Raw genomic sequence first — 18,524 nt, forward strand, 5'->3', positions numbered from 1 at the left:
CCTTCAGTGTGCCCCGCCTACTCTTCTCATGCCACACACACACACACACACACACACACACACACACACACACACACACACACACACACACACACACACACACACACACACACACACACACACACACACACAGCAATGGCAGAGTTTTTGAATGTGCATCCTAACACAAGCACTGCTGTTTTGTCTGTATCTCTCTCTAGCAAACACTCTTTGTGACAGTGTCTTTCATCTTGTGTGTGTGTGACAGAGTCGAAAAATCAGGTGGCCAAAGCCCTGTGTGTATCTCATCTTTATTATCCTGTCATTGGCTAATTTTCTTCTCAGTAGCTGGGTCTTTTCTCACTGATATATTTATTTTAGCTTTATGGCTTCAGAACATCATCAACTCCATTTCCCACAATTCCCTACTGAGTCATGAACAGTGAGTATTTCATGCTTTACAGCTCACTGCTGCATGTGTGACATCATCGAGCAATGACTCAGTGCCACATTAACTTGGCACACATAAAGTCAAAATTAAACTTTAATGATGCACAGCTCAACCTCACTTTAAAGGACTTTGTTCCACACATAATATTCTGATAGATTAAAATGATTTAAAAATGTCCGAATATTAATAAACCCATTGACCTAACAGAGTTTAAAGTGTCTCATGAAGGAAACTTAGTTCACCAAGATGCGTTACAAGATCTGTTGATGCCACCACATACAGATCTTTCGCTCTCTCTCTGTCACTTCTTCTGTCTCTCACTCTTGCGTTCTGTTACCTTACCTCAGAAAGAAAGATGACACTTTCTCCCTATGAATCTGGGTTATTCTGGCCTTGTATCTCTGCAGATGAATTTTAAACAGGATGTTATTAATACTGTGTTGTGTGTGTGTGTGTGTGTGTGTGTGTGTGTGTGTGTGTGTGTGTGTGTGTGTGTGTGTGTGTGTGTGTGTGTGTGTGTGTGTGTGTGTGTGTGTCAGTCAGTGTTCTGGGTCCACAGGGGTCCCATGTCTCTTTCTGTGTTTGGATCTTTCTGCAAGTAATGTTGTACTAGGTTTTGCCCCCTCTGCCACACTATTAAAATCTTAATCTCAATTTCTATAATATAATATGGATAAATAATGATTGTTTGTAATGATTATTGATCTTTGAATAATTAAGATGCTTGCAGAGGCCAAGGGGGTCAGATTTTGTTGGTTAGCATTGTCCAAGTTGTGTCTTTTTCCATTGATGGCTATGCAAAAGTAGCTGTGTACATTGAAAAATACGTTTTCTTTTCTTTCTTTTTTTGCAAGCAACAAACAATGTCATGTTTTAGATTCAGTCACCTTTACAGAAGAATCAACATTCAACTTTTAAACGTGTTATTCAGTGTTTTTAGCATTTAAAAATGACTGTTTCTCAGACGTGGTGTCAATGCTTTACAGAAAAACTCTATCAAGGATTTATAGAAGAGATGACAAAGACAGTGAACTGACTAGATACAAGTGAATGTGTAACCTGCTTATATTATGCTTTATGCTGCTGTAGTTTCATATTTTCTCCCCTCTAAATATCCCAGTCATTTTATGTCAGTCAGATTGTCTCTTACTGGCCCTTACTGGCTAAAACCCCAAATTCAAAATCTTTGAATATTACATGAAATCAATTTTTAAAAAAGGATTTTAAATACAGAAATGTCGTCCCTCTGAAAAGTATAATCATGCATATGTATATAGTTATATAAACTAAATATATTAGTTTCACCTCTTAATTTGAATTACTGAAATACATGAACTTTTGCACGGTATTCTTATTTTTCGAGTTTCACCTGTACTTCTTTTGAATAAGTTCGACCTTCAAGAAATCACATGAATGTGTGTAGTGTGAATGTAATCCTGATATGCTACATTTTTTGTCATACTGTTTTTGCCTTCTATATAGTAGGGAAGTGTGCACCATATATGAGACTATTAATCCCACCCCAACAGCACTCCCTTAACACCCCCAAACAATGCCACAGTGTCATTGATGAAAAGGTCTGTTTATCTTTGTGTTGTGACAAAGATTGTTTTTTCGTACAGTCATGGTCAGATCATCATCTGACATCAGCTGCTGTGATGCAACAGTGAAAAAGCTCTTACTGTACAGCTCAGAGAGAAAGTGAACGAGTGTATGTGTTTTTGTGTGGTGAGATGAATATATGAATGGTGATGCTGACTCATAAAACAGTATGCGAAAGAGTGTGCGACTGTGGTGTTAAAATGCACTCAACCATGCAGTGCACTAGATTAACACATGCTGAGGGATATGTGTGTTTGCTTAGTTGCTGGAGTGAAAATGATGACATATGGTCAAAAATGCAATATTTTGACAAAATAAATAAATAAATTATCCTCTGCCCAATCTCATTTAGCCCCTCCATGATTTTGTTTCAGCCTCTTTTTTGCTCATCCAGTACTTATATAGCTACTTACAAAATGTTGAATAAATAAATGTATTTACATATTTAAAATAGCTCATTGGTAAGAAAATATATAGGTAAATCAAAATGCCATTTGCTAAAAGCTTTTTTATGAATTCATTCTATTGTCATGTTCATGACTAAAATATAAAGACAATTCATTTTGTTTTTCTTTCAAAAGTTAATCACTTTTTACAGTTTTTTTCCCCTTGCTTATATTGCTCATTGATTTGTTTACTTTGTCTTTTATGTGTGTCCATTGTAGTGTTCATTAATTTGATTCTGCTAGTTAAAATACAATGTTAAACTTTTTTTAAAGTCACCCTTTATTCAAAAGCTCTGAGAGAAGCCCAATACTGATCTCAGATCAGAGGAAAAGGGGATCCCCTGGTGTCTGGGATGCGGTTGCAGAATGTGATTGAATCTCAGTTCATCCATCCATCAGCAATATGGATTCCAAACCGAACAGCTTTAGTGGCTGTCAGAGCTGATGGCTCATACTTTTGAAGGTTTTCAGTGAGGTGCAGATTTGATATGCGTGTATGATTGTGGGATTTGAAATGTGGTGATTTTCTCTTTCCTTTGGGTGAATTCAAGTTTACAAGTGTACGTGTGTGTGTGTGTGTATAGCTCTTTTTGTTTGTTTCTGCTTTTATGCATGATCATGTGTGTCTCATGTTAAGATACAAACTTATTTCCCAATTAGAAGAAAGTGTGTGAGAATATCTCTCAAGAGAGTGAATTGAATGTGGGTGCTTTAGAATGAGTAACTGAGATTCTTCCTTTTGAAAGTACTTTAACCAGAGCATGGCATTACTACGGTAATTAGAGACAGCGTTTTAGGAGAAGTCAGCATGTCATCGAGAAAAGCCCACTTTGGCTTCCTGTATTTCAACAGTCTGATAAGAGACAACAGCCCTTCAGTGCTCTTCTTACTCTCAAACATACTTTACTGAATCATAATGACCAAAACCCAGCACTTTCTCTTATCTAAAAACGTCTCATTTAAAGCTAAAATATGTAATTTCTGCACCTCTAGCACTATCCTACAAATAACTTACTTCGAGGTAATGCATGTTTAACTCACCTCATTCTTAAATGATGTTTTAAACTAATCTAGACTTTGGCTTATTCGGTGGGCTGAACCATTTATCACAAAGGGAGGAGGAGAGAAAAAGGAGTGTACTGGATGGGAGAAATGGTCAGTTCTGTGGTTTACTGCTGTGATCTCACTCTGTCTCTCATTGCTCTCTCTCACACACACACACACACTCTTCAGTAGGATGGTTGATGGTGGTTCTCTTTGGATTTTACGCTCTTGAACTGCATGGAGATGAGACACAGTCCTGCAGGGCTGCCATGTGTGATGTTTAGTGTGATATCATATGAATACTCTGTTGCTATTGGCCAGTAAATTGGAATGCCACAAAACAATTAACGTTGTTGATTGATTGGCTTTTCACACCAGAAATTGATTACCCAGGGGATATAAAATATAAATACCAAGGGTATTAAATCTTGGGTTCCCAGGTTTCGAGATTTCACACTGTACGTTTGTAAACCCATTTGTGGATGGATTGATGGTCTTATTTGCATATTCACAAGGTTAATAACATAGATTGGACAAGTACAGCATGTGATAAGCACACTGTTTATGGCTGTTTTAATAACCGCTTGTCCTTCTGGCTGTGGGCTTTTTTGTTATAAAATTAATCTGGGTCTGGGACAAGGGTAAATAAATAAAATATTTTATTATCATCATTATTATTGTTATTATTTCACCTTTTTAAATCTACCCTAAAAGGCATTAGAAAAGTTGCACATTAAATCAAGGTATGATAAAAAAAAAATGATATTAATAATATGACAAAATCTTCACAGAACTTAGTGTTTTGTATAGAAGTTCCTTTATTGTGTGCGTTTCTGCTACATTAACGCCCCTCATGCTCTGTCATTCACTGTTTCCTTCTCTTCCTTTACAGGCTCCAACTATTCCAGTCCGTCGTTGGCTCCGGTCCCCAGTCTGAATGAGGACGAGGGTGTGGGGGGCGGGGGTGGGGTGTTGGGTCTTGCACCTGAACACATTCCCACCCCTGGCGCCCCCCTTAGCTGGCAGGCAGCCATCGACGCGGCACGGCAGGCCAAGCTGATGGGCACCACCGGAGCCCCGATCTCCACCGTGAGCTCCACGCAGCGCAAACGCCAGCACTACACCAAACCCAAGAAACAGGCCAGCACTGCCTCCACACGCCCACCCCGAGCCCTTCTCTGCCTCACTCTTAAAAACCCCATCCGCAGGGCGTGCATCAATATCGTGGAATGGAAGTATCCTTTTCTGAACTCAGACCTGCTGATATAATATACTACTGTTCAAAGGTTTAGGGTCGGTAAAAAAGTGTGTTTTGAAAGAAATTTAATCAAAAATAGAGTAAAAACAGTTATATTGTAAAATACTATTGCAATCTATAATAACTGTTTTCTATTTTAAAATTGTGCTTAATTCCTGTGATGGCAAATCAGAATTTTCAGCATTATTACGCCAGTCATCATTGTCACATGATTCTTATTAAATAAGTCTGATATGCTTATTTGCTGCTCAAGAAACATTTCTTATTATTATCAATGTTGTGCAGCTTAATGTGATTTGATCAATTTAATGCATCCTTTGCTGAATTAAAGTATTAATTCCTTTATTAAAAAAAGTACGGACCCCAAACTTTGAACAGTAAGTGTGTATATGTATATCTGAACTGTATCTGACCACATATTTAGTTTGAAAGAGCGCACATGAATGTGACAAGCTGGTGAACTGATGCTCAAACTGATGTCACATCAGAGAGCAGCCAATACTTATGAAGGTTCTGTTTTATCTTTAATTTATACATTTGCATTCTTGGCAGACACTTTCCTCCCAGAGCAACATCCAAAAAAGCCTCACATTGACATTGGGTTTATGATGATTGCTTTAGCAGGTAGCAGAGGATACTGTCGGTTTCTGAATGTCATTTTATTTGTCAGTGTTACAAATACACACTGCTTATATAAACTCCTCAGGAAAAATGTCTCAGAATTAGTCATTATCTCAGTCATAAATGCATTTTCACATTCATTTACAGAGGTGCATTTGAATACACTGTATGCGGTTATTAATTGCTGTATTATCTGCTTGTTAGTATTACAGATGCGTTATAGCCACTTTATTATTGCTTTTATATTGTTTTTGTGTAATAGTGTATAGGTCTCTTTAGATATGATTCCCTCTTCAAATTCCAAAAAGGGTTAAATCAAGATTATCTCTGAGTCATTTAAATTCTCCCCTCAACTGCCCTTTTACTGGAGACTGTAGGACAGCGTGTTCCCCTGTCCTTTTCCCCTTTCTTCTCTTCCTTTCTCTTTTTTCCCCCTCTCTCTTACAGTTTTGTGTAATAATTTCTGCCCACAAGAGACAGCGATAGGCCCCCAACCAGAAAAATATGTTAATGAGAATTGATTGGTTGAGTAAAATGCTTCATTCATCAGGAAAAGGAGATCCAGCTCCCATTCACAGTTTCAGCCAAGAACTGATCACATCATCAAAGATTTCCTCATAAATTCACAAACCAGCATTAGGGAACGGCTGAACTGCGGAGACAGTGAAATATTTTCCCTCATTAGTTTCTGTGGGATATTTTATAAAAGTTCATCTTTTGCCGGTCCCATCCATATTTGTCTTCAGTCTTGCACACACTTCACTGGATCTGTATCTCCAGAGACTCCAGAGCCCATCTCTCCTGTCTTTGGCTCTGTTGCCATGCCAACAGCTCCTCTCAACAAGCTGAACAGGTCCATGCGTACACACACACACACACACACAAATATTCACCCCTCCCACATTCAAACACAAATGCTCACGCATATTGACCCCTCCTACAAACACGCATTCGGTCATGCACATTCGTACTAAATGCACAGTCAAGCAGCTTTCATATATAGAAGTGTTATTTATAACATTGTAAGAGCTTTAAAGATAAAATCCAGTTTGGGTCTGCCTACAAAGGTCTGTTTTTACTCCCTTAGGGACCTGAACTACTGATCTACAAGCATGTTTATCTAAAAGGGTTACAGGGTATATGGCTCTGTAATTCTGAACTAACCACAGAGAGCCATAACTCAAGGCCCAGACAGCAGATACAAGAGAAACATCCAGAAAAACAAGAACACATCTGTTTCTCCTCAGGACACGTGCCATGCGACTCAACACCCATCTCGGAGAAATCCATTCCTGTAACAAATGATGACACAGTTTGATTGCATTTCCAGCAGAACTGAAAGCTAAACAAACAATTTGGCCAGTGAAGAGAGAGAGAGGGAGGAAAAGGGTTGGGGGCTGGGAGATGGTGAAGATCGTTGTCTTGATGAAGGCCAGGTTTTTGACGAGCTCAGCCGTGCTATTAATGGTAAAGAAAAGAAAAAGATTTGGATGGAGAAAAAAAGACAATAGTGGATCTGGACCCTTAGACACTATCGTGTGCAATGTTAAGAGTTAACATGCACTGTACTGTATGTGTGTGTATTCTCCTTTTTGTTTTGTGTATGCACCAGCTATGATGTCATTTCCTTTAACATTGACTCCTCAGACCGTTTGAAATCATAATTTTGATGACTATTTTTGCAAACTGTGTGGCCTTAGCTGTCTACATCCCTTTCCCTGAGGATGATTCCAACGCAACCAACTCAAACCTGGTAAGCACAAAGTCAAAAATGAGCATGATGATTTGATAGTAATGACAATGACGCTGGTCATTATTATGATGTTTATAATTATAATGTTTGTGCTGCTCCTGATGGTAGTACTGATGAATATGGAAATTGTAGTGTGGATGAGTATGGATATATTGGTTGTGATGGTGATGATGATGGTTATGTGAGGTGGTGATGGTGGTAGAGTTAGTGGTGAGGTTGAAAATGGTTGGGATGTGGTTATGTGATAGTAATGATGGTGGAGATGATGATTATGGCAATTATAGTAGTATATTTAGGATGGTTGTGACAGTGATATAATGGTGAAGATAATACTGGTTGTGACTAATTAATAATGGTAATGGTGGTGGGGATGATTGTGGTTGTAATAATGTGATGATGGTAATGTTGATGATAGTGGTGATTTCGCATATGTGATGATGGTGTTAGTGGTGAGAATGAAAATGGTTGTGATGGTAATGATGGTGGTGATGATGATTATGTCAATGTTAGTAGCAACGAGGATAGTGTTGGTTGTGATGGTGATTGACAATGCTGATGGTAGTGGTGATGTGACGGTAGTGGTGACAATAATAATGTTTGTGACAGTCATGATATTGATGATAGTATGTGATAGTATATTATATTGTGGTAATGTGATGATGGAAGTGGTTAGGTGGCAGTGATGGTATGGTAATGGCTGTAATTATAGTCGTGATCAGTGTTGGGGAAAGTTACATCTTACGTTACATCAAAGCTATCGATTTTGATTTAGAAGATCTTGAAGTGCAGATTGCTGAAACTAGAATAGAGAGAGTGGAGCTCTGTAAGCCTGAGAACAGCCTGTGTGCTTCGGTGCTCAATGTACAGTACATTCAGCTTGGATGAATGCAGAACGATGGAGTGTGTGGTTAATCTGGATGTCTGGCTGTGGAAAGAGTTCTCAGACCTCTCAGAGCTTTATGCCGTAGCCTGAGTAACACTAATCCATCCACCCATCAGCTTTGAGATCTGAAGTTACATTGTGTTCCTCACCGGGAAAATACATAATGGAAACCTGTAAATGAATGAAAGCATGTGTCCACACTTTTAAGGGTGTGCTGCTCATGGCCAAGCAGTGATTGCGCTTACATTTGCAGCAGCCTTGGTTTATTTAAAATGCATTTTATGAGGCAATGAACTGCACCCCATGAAGCATTTGAGAATGACCTATCTAAGAAATAACTGTACTATATAAATAATAGTGGTGTAATGATACCCTCATGTCATGATTCGAAACATATCATGATACTGAACTCACAATACAATATTATAGAGCTACTCCAAGACATATGGTAAAAGGTTCACAAAAAATGTACTGTTGATTAAAATGCTAAATTTGGTATTACATTGGGGTTAGAAATGAATCGGCTTGGACTTGGTGCTGGTAACCCAATGCACAGGAAAATGGTGACACCAGAATCCCCGTTTGATTCTGAAGCTGAAAATACAGAATTATTTTAGACGAATATGCTTGCACTGACTTGTCACTGACTAGATTTAAAATAATGTAGGCTACTTTTTATTGGTAACTAGACATTTTGCATCATCGGGACCCACAAATATACCTCCACTGCATTATTATACATTATATTCAACATTATATATAGGCTAGTAGTTTAATGTAGTACTGACACTAAAACTCAGTAAACTTGAATTATTTCTCACACAGTCATTTTTTATTTTGGGTGAACTATACACAATACAGATTGTTACTATCCACGATACATGTTGCATTTTTGTATTGCGATATATTGCGATATGAAATATTGTTAATCCCCTAATGAATAATTTGAAGTGCCCTTTATTTAAGTATAAAATACAATATATTTAAAGTTTATTTTAAAATATTAAAGCACATAAAAATAATATATAATAGTCTATATAAGTTTTGAATATTTAAAAAATGTAATTTGTTGGAAAGTGTAAGGAGACCCAATTACGTCATTTACAATGCTTCATGGGAGTGGGCTTTTACTGAATTGATTACATCATTTGCAGTGCTTAATTCGAGTGGGTTTTAACCAGGTTATCATTTTCATGGTTACAGTGACTTCTCTCATTGGTAAAGCTAGCTCTCCTCACTATTATGGGTAATGTAGTTTTTAGAGGAATTCAGGAATTAAACATGTACGCATTGACTTCTTGGCTCAGAGCTGGTAGGTCTTCCTTCATTCGATGCATACAGTACACCCGTCTTCTTATGGGCTATGAATGGAATCTTTTGATGGGTAGAGGTTGTCATGGATATGGTATCCTTGGTGATGGTAAAATGCACAGCTACCGTGGTAACACAGTAATAATTTGTTACATTTATATAGCGCTTTTTCTGAGACCTCAAAGCGCTTTACATAGAAGGGGGGAATCTCCTCAACCACCACCAATGTGCAGCATCCACTTGGATGATGCGACGGCAGCCATATTGCGCCAGAACGCCCACCACACACCAGCTTACTGGTGGAGAGGAGACAGTGATGAAGCCAATCAGTATATGGGGATGATTAGGAGGCCATGATGGACAGAGGCCAAGGGGCAAATTTGGCCAGGATGCCGGGGTTACACCCCTACTCTTTTTCGAAGGACATCCTGGGATTTTTAATGACCACAGAGAGTCAGGACCTCGGTTTAACGTCTCATCCGAAGGACAGTAACAATGCAGCCAACCTGCAAAGCAGAAGGTGCATTTACTCGGAGACAAAGAACTCTTCATCAACTATCCACTTATCTGTTGCTCCCTTCCACAGATAGTATGTTTACGTTCAACCAGATATAAAACTCTCTCCTCTCGTTAATGTTCACAGATTTGAATAGTACCCATGTGTATCAGCAGGTCTAACACATTCATCTCAAGACTTAAAGTTACTGGTCAAGCTGCGTTTCTGGCATTTGACTTTGTCTAACAAGAGTCGCTTTCACACCACTTCTCTCAGCGGAATGCCAACACCTGTGGAGCAGAGACTGACAGGAACTCATCAGCAGCCAGACAGCAAATATGAAAGGAGACTAGTGTCAAAAACATTGTTAATCAAGAATGAACTTCACACCGTTATATTAGGCTTAACAAGCCAGATATCGGTTAACACTTTTCACATCAGCTTCTTGCACTCCATACAAGAAGCATCATTAGTATAGGCTTGTTGCTTGAACGAGTAGTCAAATAATTGGTCTTAAGAAAACCTGTACAATTGGGTTTGGGCTTACCTGACCCCGTTTGGACATATTCCTTGAGGAGCATTTATGTAAGCGTTTATATTTTTGCCTGCAAAAACAGCTAGATGGAGTGCAACAGAATGGAACAGAATGCAAGAGTCTCAAGCTGGACTATTTTTAACTTGACATGCCGCCTTAAAATGCAACACTCATAGTGGGACGCTATGAAACAGTGTGAGATGTGACACAATGGCAAAATACATTTGTCTTAATGTGTATTGTATGCCTGTAGTGGTGTTACTTTAAAGCAGAAAAAAATACTGCATTTTGTTTTATTGTGACTCTCTAACTGCATGCTATGCTAGTTAAAGCATCATGGCTAAAAAATATCTATAAGAAATCTATAAAAACTCATTAAATTCAATAAACAAATATACATAACGACTAGTCAATCATCCAAACGTCGTGATGAGTATATATGGGTGTGTTGAATGTGAGTTTATGGATATTTGATGCATCATTTTCATAAGATTTTTTAATACTTTTATTAGTTAAATTTATATGAACGCATATTTTATGAATATACAGATTGTAAAAAGTGATCAGTTGACTTAACTTTAAAAAAAATTGAGGAAACCAATTGCCTTAAAATCAAGTAAATATCCTCATGCGTAATTGAAAAAGTTTATTTACTTAATAATTTAAAGGCAATGGGTTTCCTCCCTTTTTTAAGTTGTCAACTGATCACTTTTTACAGTGCAGTAGCATATTCATATGAAGTCATAAAATCTGCATACATAAAATGATAAAAATAACTAATATGAATACAATACAATACAGTACTATTAAATAAATAAATATATTTTCGCTGTAAATTCTGCACCAGAGAAAGCTTGGCAAAATAGTACATCGTGACTGAAGGGACAATGTGTGTTGAGTAGGTATATGTTTATATTGTGTGTATAGTGTATAATATATGTATATGTGTGTGTTTGTGTGTGTGTAAATGTGATTGTATCGAGCAGGATGTGTCTGATTGGTGAGATCTGAAATAAAGGCGTTTTTATTTTTAGAGCACTGTGAGAAAACGGCTGTCGCTGAGACTCTGGCGACTGGCCAGTTCACATTCTGCCCATTTCATCTACACAAACATCATATTTAGAAGAGATCCATTTTCTCTTCACTGCAATACACAGCCCACACAACACATGTGCAGTGTGCACCCTCTCTTACCCGCAACAGTGAGCCTGTGCCATAAAGATGTGCCACGGTGTGTGTGTGTGTGTAAGAGATATCTGTGTGCAAGGTGTAACGTGTAACGTGTGGTGAAGGTGTGTGTGGAGTGAGTGGGAAAGGGTCAGAGCTCTGTGGGGACGGTGCAGTATTTTAAGACAGCTAAAAACATCACTAGTGCAGAGAGTGACCCACATACATTTCTTGTTCTCTCTCTCCTTCTCGCTCTCTTTCCACAGTGCCCTCTACCTACTCCACTGAGCACTGCAGCCTAGTGTAGCTTAAACCTGGCTACAACAACACAAGCACATCTCTGTAATGTGCTCTCTGTGACACCACTGAGATGTATGAGTTTTCATCTGTTGTGAGTGTGTGAGTGTGTGTGTGTGTGTGTGTGTGTGTGTGTGTGAGAGAGAGAGAGAGAGAGAGAGAGAGAGAGGGGAGAATGATATTCACTGTGATGCTGTGTCAGTGAGTTGGGGTCTGTTTCTCTCGGTCTCTCTCATCTTGCTAAATGTTCTCAGTTCTGCTACTGCTGTCACCATGCCTACCAGGAAATTTCCACTCCACAAGATGAGGTCATTGTTAAAGAGCTCACAACTATTTCTCGCTTTCTTTTCTGCCTCATCTTTTCTTTTTTCTGAGACAGAGAAAAAGAGAAGGTTAGAAAAAAGTAAACCAATTATCTGATTGTAAACTGATTTATCTATCTTATTATCTATCCATCTATCCTATCCTTCTATTTATCCATCATCCATCTGTTCATCAATCCATCCATCCAGCTGTCTGTCTGTCAGTCTCATCCATCCATCCATCCATCCATCCATCCATCCATCCATCCATCCATCCATCCATCCATCCATCCATCCATCCATCCATCCATCCATCCATCCATCCATCCATCCATCCATCCATCCATCCATCCATCCATCCATCCATCCATCCATCCATCCATCCATCCATCCATCCATCCATCCATCCATCCTGAAAGAATGTGACATTTAGAGAGGTGTCTAAATATTGTGTAAGCTGTGTGTGTAAATATTTGAGCAGTGTCCCATCTATTTGTTCATGTTTTGCACCTGTTGTACCTTTTATTGTTTGGTGATCCATGGCAAGGTCACTTGGTTGTCAAGATTAAATCCATGCACATCTTTAGTATCCGTCTTTGCTTTCTCTGGTTTCTGTTTTACATTCTCACTCCTCCATATGAGATCTTTGCTGACATTTAAAGCTGTGCATGAATCTGTCCCCGGTGTGTGTTTGTTTAGGGAGGTGGAGTTAAGCTAGCTTTTTCTACTAAACAAATCAGAGGTGTTTCAGTTCAAATAAGCTTTGCTGATGTCACAACAAATCAGATTATTATTTTTTTGTAGTCTTATAGTCTTTACAGCATTACATGTAAATTACGAGTTACATGGTACTGTGTAATTTTGTTTCTGCTGTTCTGAAGTCTCTCGCCAGTCAGTGTTTGTCTTTGGGAAGGTGTTGAAGAACAGCATAATCCCTTTTTTGTTTTTGTTTTGTTGTATAATTCCATTATATCGAGCAAATACAATCTCTGCCTGACTCTGTCGTGTTCATTTTAAAATGATTATGACAAAGCTTAGAAGATCTGAAATGCATCTCATTCAAACATGGAGAATATTTGGATTGAGAGTGCACTGGATGGTTGACAAGTTGTCCAACAAGTGCTCCACTTTTATAGTGGTGGTATTTTAAAAAGTTGTTATATTTGACGTATCCCTGTGGTGATGTTTATTTGTTTAATGGCTGCCGAGGGGGCTGGAAGTCCCAATCAGATAACCCACGACTAGTCATTTTCGAAAATGTGTTTTTGTACATCACAGATTTCGAAGTGGAATAATCTTTGATCTTGGGCAGAGAGGGACAGTGCATGTGTAGACTTTATACAATGTTGCATGGATCACACATGGCAAATGCAACAGATGTTTATTTCATGTTGCACAGAGCATGTGTGAGAGGAAGCTTGATTTATGCCTATGTGTGTGTGTGGGCTGAATTACTTCAATAATAAGCATTTGATCTTTTGCTTCTGTGGTTGTTGTATATATCACTGGGTTCTGTGTGTCTAGTGTGGCCTCACACTAAGTCAGGATGTTCATTTATGGTCAATTTTTGACTTGAAAGTGGGGTGGTGTAGATAAAAGCTGGGAAAAAAGGAAAACGCACACGCACACACACACACACACACACACACACACACACACACACACACACACACACACACACACACACACACACACACACACAAACAAAACAGTGTAGAGTTTCTCCCAAATATGCTTCAATTTTAATCTCACCAAGAGTGGTGTCAAGTGGAGTGCTAAAAAAAAAAAACATTGTTATTTTAGTCAAGCAGCTGTATTAACTCTCAACTTCAGAAGTTCCTGCCTTATATGATCTGTCACTACATGCTGATGTCAGGCTTACTGAAGATGTTCTGTGAAGTCTTATATAAATGAAGTATATAAATAAAAGACTTTTTGCCATATTTTTAGATCACACAATTTCTATATTTTAAGGCAGTTCATAGCTGGCTAAGTTTGAAAACCATGGACGATTACATGCTAGGAGAATATTTAAAAAGTATGTTTTATATAGTATGTATGTGTGTAGTATAAATGTAATCCGGACGTACTACATCCGCCATGTTGTCATTATCATGTGACCTACCAGTGTCTGTTGCCACACCTCTCCCGTGGATAGTTTTCACATACTATGTTGTAGGGAAGTATTTGATTTCGGACACAGCGTCATTCTCTCTAAACCCCTCCTTTCCACGGGCCTACTCTGCTTTAATTGGTCAGATAGCCCTGTCTGTTGTCATTGGTCTACTGTTTACAGCGCGTGTCAGGAAAAAAAAGCCCATTACCATAACTGAATTTTAGCTCCAGAGGCTTTCTCTCCTCTTGATACACAGTGATATGAACGATGGCGTCAGATTTCTGTATCAATTCCAGTGCGGGTACTCATCCTTTTGAAGTGCATGCAAAGTGGATTCGCAGCACTGAAAACGGCGTCTTCTCGACATATCGACAAGACGAACCAAACTCTTCCAGGACTCTACAACTACAGTGTTTATGAGCAGAGGGCGGGTCAAAGTAGACGTTGTTCACATGCAGCCAGTGAAGACAACTGGCTGACATTATGCCAATTTGTTACATTGTTACGTAGGTTTGCAAGAGCAAGTGAGACTGAAATTGCTGATGGCACCGTTCCAGCAGTTCAGAATCAATGAATATTAGTAGGCAATAACTTTATTTGTTGGGCACTATAATCTTTAAAACTTCACAGACCTTATACATTCACAAACAGCTATATTACATACTGCATAAAATGTAATATTCAGAAAAGCATAAGGGGGCATTTTAAAGGAATAGTCTGGGTTAAGCATAAATGGCCCTCAATAAGCCCTCATTTTGTAGAAAAAAAAAGAAGCAAAAATCTGGGTTACAGTCAGGCATTATACAAATGGAAGTGACTGGGGCCAGTCTGTTAAAATACTTTCAGTAGTATAGCCACAAGAAATTAATATGTGTGAAAAAAAAACACTTACTAACCTTTTCTAAAGTTATATGCAGTTTTACAACTTTGTCACCATGGCAAGCCATAAACCCTAAAACAACTGTACAAATGATGATTTAAACAGCTTTACACCTCAAATAGTTCACAAGTTTTAAAGCACTGTAAATTATTTTATAAAATTATTAGCTTTACATTTCTGCTTTTAAAAATTGGCCCCCTTCCATTGTAAGTGCCTCAAGTTAAAATTATTGTTTAGTGACCAACATTATACCACAAATGCTAAAGAATATTTAATCTGAAAGCTCATCCCCTCTGCTAACCCATACCTCCCTCACCCTCATTTACGTCCTCAGTTATGACCCTGAAATGGGAATATATGAATAGTAAATCATAAATGCGTTGTGTAATATGAGTTTGCTCTGCAGATGCATATTTAATGCCAAACACAAAGACATAGAAGCATTATGGGAGCAGTGGGAGGCATTTTTTCAGCCTGAACACAGTACCGTAACAGCATGTGACTAAACGCCCACCTGCGTCAGACCGCTGTTTATTAAACATTCAGATCATATGAAATCATATTGACTGCATTGATCGACTTGTCCTGTGGCCAGCAGAACAGCTACATCATCACCAGCGTACCCGAGATCCGTTGGCACGCAACCTGGTACAGTGTGTCCTAAAGAACCGAGGAAGGGAAGTGAACGCCGCCACGAACACGAGCATGTCCTAAACTCACTCACTCACTCGCACAGCTCTGGGATTTCAGATTGAGGACGAGCAAGAAAAATCGCTCTCTTTCTCTCATGGCGTTTCTCCTCTTTCTCCTTACCTTGGCCACAGTTTGTGAAGGGCACTTGGGTAGGTGTGAGGTTGTAATTCAAGCAGGTTAGTGACACATTGCTCCTCACCTCATCTGAACTTGTCTTACACCTCTCCATCCCTCTTTCTCCTCCTCCTCCTCCTCCTCCTCCTCCTCCTCCTCCTCCTCTTTCTCCTGTTGTCAGTACTCGGGGGAGGTAACCCAGTTTTTGTGGCCGGTAGCTACAAGCTGATGTTCTAATACAAACGATGGCTGAACTATGAATAATGAATCAGCTCCCACTCTTTAAGAGCTCTCTCTCTCTCTCTCTCTCTCTCTCTCTCTCTCTCTCTCTCTCTCTCTCTCTCTCTCTCGCTCTCTACTCACACACTAATCAGAATGAGCTCAGAATGACCTTGTCGTCTTCCTTGTCCTCCACCAGTGGTGGCCTCAAGGGAAGGACTAAAAGTCCCTCATTCTGACAGGACTGTTGAATTTTAATCTTGCGACTTGACGTTTGGTTTTGAATCAATGCATCGGGGCAATACTGACTGACGGCGGAGCCCTTATGAACCTGCGGCCCAACATGTTCTTCTGCACAGTGAGCATTTGGACTCGTAGCTCACCTCGCTAAGAGAGATTGTGATATTTGAATACATCCTGGAGTTTGGTGCTTATTGGTTTCTTGGTTTCTACTTCTGTGACATTATTATTTCACAGTGAAATCTGATTAGTCCAAAATTCAGACAGCTCTTTATCAAGCATCATATGTTAGTATTGGCTAACACAATCTCAGAAAACTTTCACTTTTTTACAGACAACTCACTTGAAAATTTAGCAGGTTGATTCATAAATAATGTTCTCCAACGTGGAGCCTCAACATCAGCAAAACAAAGTGCAAAGAGGATAGTTTTTGGCCTTTTTTCCACACACACCCATAGTTTGACTATAGTGCTTTTATTAGTAATTTGTTTTATGGCAGACACCTAAATTCAAACTCATTGATGTCCCTTTGTTTATTCTTTAAGTGAACTTTTGCCTGTATTGGACTGCCACCTTGAAGTTGGGAAAGTGAGTACAGAATGACACTTCTGATGTATGATTCAAACGTGGCGCTCTTCGTCCGGTGTGCGACTGGAGACCTAGAAGATGGATGGATGAAAACATTCACTTTTGAATGGATGTCAATGGAAGAGTGTCTTCAATACTCTGAATTCAGTTTGCTTACTTTTGTGATAATACACTTTATGAATTGACAGTCTGACCGCTAATCTTCAACGAGTTTACCATTAAACATACATTTTTATATTATTTGGAAATTGTCGGCGCCGATAGCCTCGTGGGCAAGTGCGCCGACATGTAGCGCAGTTGTGCTTCAGGCGACCCGAGTTCACGTCCTGGCTCGTGGACTTTCCCGATCCCGTCCCCCCTTTCTCTCTTCCACCTCACTTCCTGTCTAGCTACTGTCCTATCCTATCCTAATAAAAGGCAAAAACACCAAAAAATAAACCTTTTATTCATATAAGAGAAGTTACAGAGAATTTTGGAGGATGGTATCCTCAAACAATGATTGACTGCATTAAAACTACAAGACATTCACTGATTCCAGAACAGATTTTAATAATACATTTAAATCTATGCAGTGCTTTTTATACATGGTTTATTTCTGATATTTTCATTTTGCCTAGTATAAATTCTGCATGACTGGTAACTTAAATCTAGTAGCCAAATTGGCTGATGTGTGAAAACATAAATGATTGATTGTTACTTGGTGTGTCTTTTTATCTTGTACCTTTAACCCTATGATTATTTAGATAGAGTAAGTAAAATCAAATCTAGGTGCTCACCTGCCCGCAGTTTAGATTTCTACATAAATGATGTTTTTGAGGCTCAGTTTGTAGTCCCAAAGGAGGCAATCGTAACAAACACTTATTTAATTGATTAAAAGCAACTAAGCTAAGAGCTCTATAATCAAACTCTGCTCTTTATGCTGTTAATCGTCCCTAGATAGGGTTTCAAGTGTCCTTTACACTTAATGCAGGCAGCATTTGAAGAGAGCTTCACCCCTCAGTCTTTTTTTACTTCGTTTTCAGAAATTCCAATTACACTTCGTTAATCCAATCTTCCTGTTGTAGGTATCAATCTCTGTGATTCATGTCCAATAGCTGGACATCCGTACGCCTTCTCCTACACTATTTGTAGTTTCTTTACTGTAGTCTTTGTCAATCTTACCCCCGCTTGTGATTTTTTAAAAACTCCTCTTCACCCCTGTGTGGCCTCTTGTTAATCTTTGTGGTTGGTTGCAAACATTTAAGTTTATGAATTACTTTTCACTCCTTTTCTGCTAGATCAAAGGAAGTCAAGTACATTTGTGTATACTCTACACCAATATTATTTTAAGTATTACTTATTAAATATTATTTTAAGTACACAACATTCTCCCTTTCTGCAACCGAATATGCCTACTTCCTACTATCCAAAAAGCAGTACGTCAAATGGCAGTATTCATAAAACATAGGTGAAAATAATGGGGAAAATACACAGGAGAGAGGCTGTCATATTTGTAAATAGCGGATAACAGAGGATGTTGGAGATCACAT

The 18,524-nt window shown here is 38.8% G+C and overlaps 1 protein-coding gene across 4 annotated transcripts in view; it reads left to right on the top strand.

Moving 5' to 3' along the window:
• cacna1c (calcium channel, voltage-dependent, L type, alpha 1C subunit) overlaps positions 1 to 18,524 on the top strand; it is a 127,499-nt gene that overhangs the window by 38,049 nt on the left and 70,926 nt on the right. For all 4 annotated transcript variants that reach the window (XM_084406263.1, XM_084406264.1, XM_084406265.1 and 1 more), the window contains exons 2-3: positions 4,415 to 4,757; positions 7,049 to 7,154. In XM_084406263.1, coding sequence (XP_084262389.1) covers positions 4,415 to 4,757; positions 7,049 to 7,154 — 449 coding nt within the window. The remainder of the gene's footprint in view (positions 1 to 4,414; positions 4,758 to 7,048; positions 7,155 to 18,524) is intronic.

The sequence above is a fragment of the Rutilus rutilus genome, assembly GCF_951802725.1.
Source record: "Rutilus rutilus genome assembly, chromosome: 4".
In the NCBI taxonomy this organism is placed as follows: Eukaryota; Metazoa; Chordata; class Actinopteri; order Cypriniformes; family Leuciscidae; genus Rutilus; species Rutilus rutilus.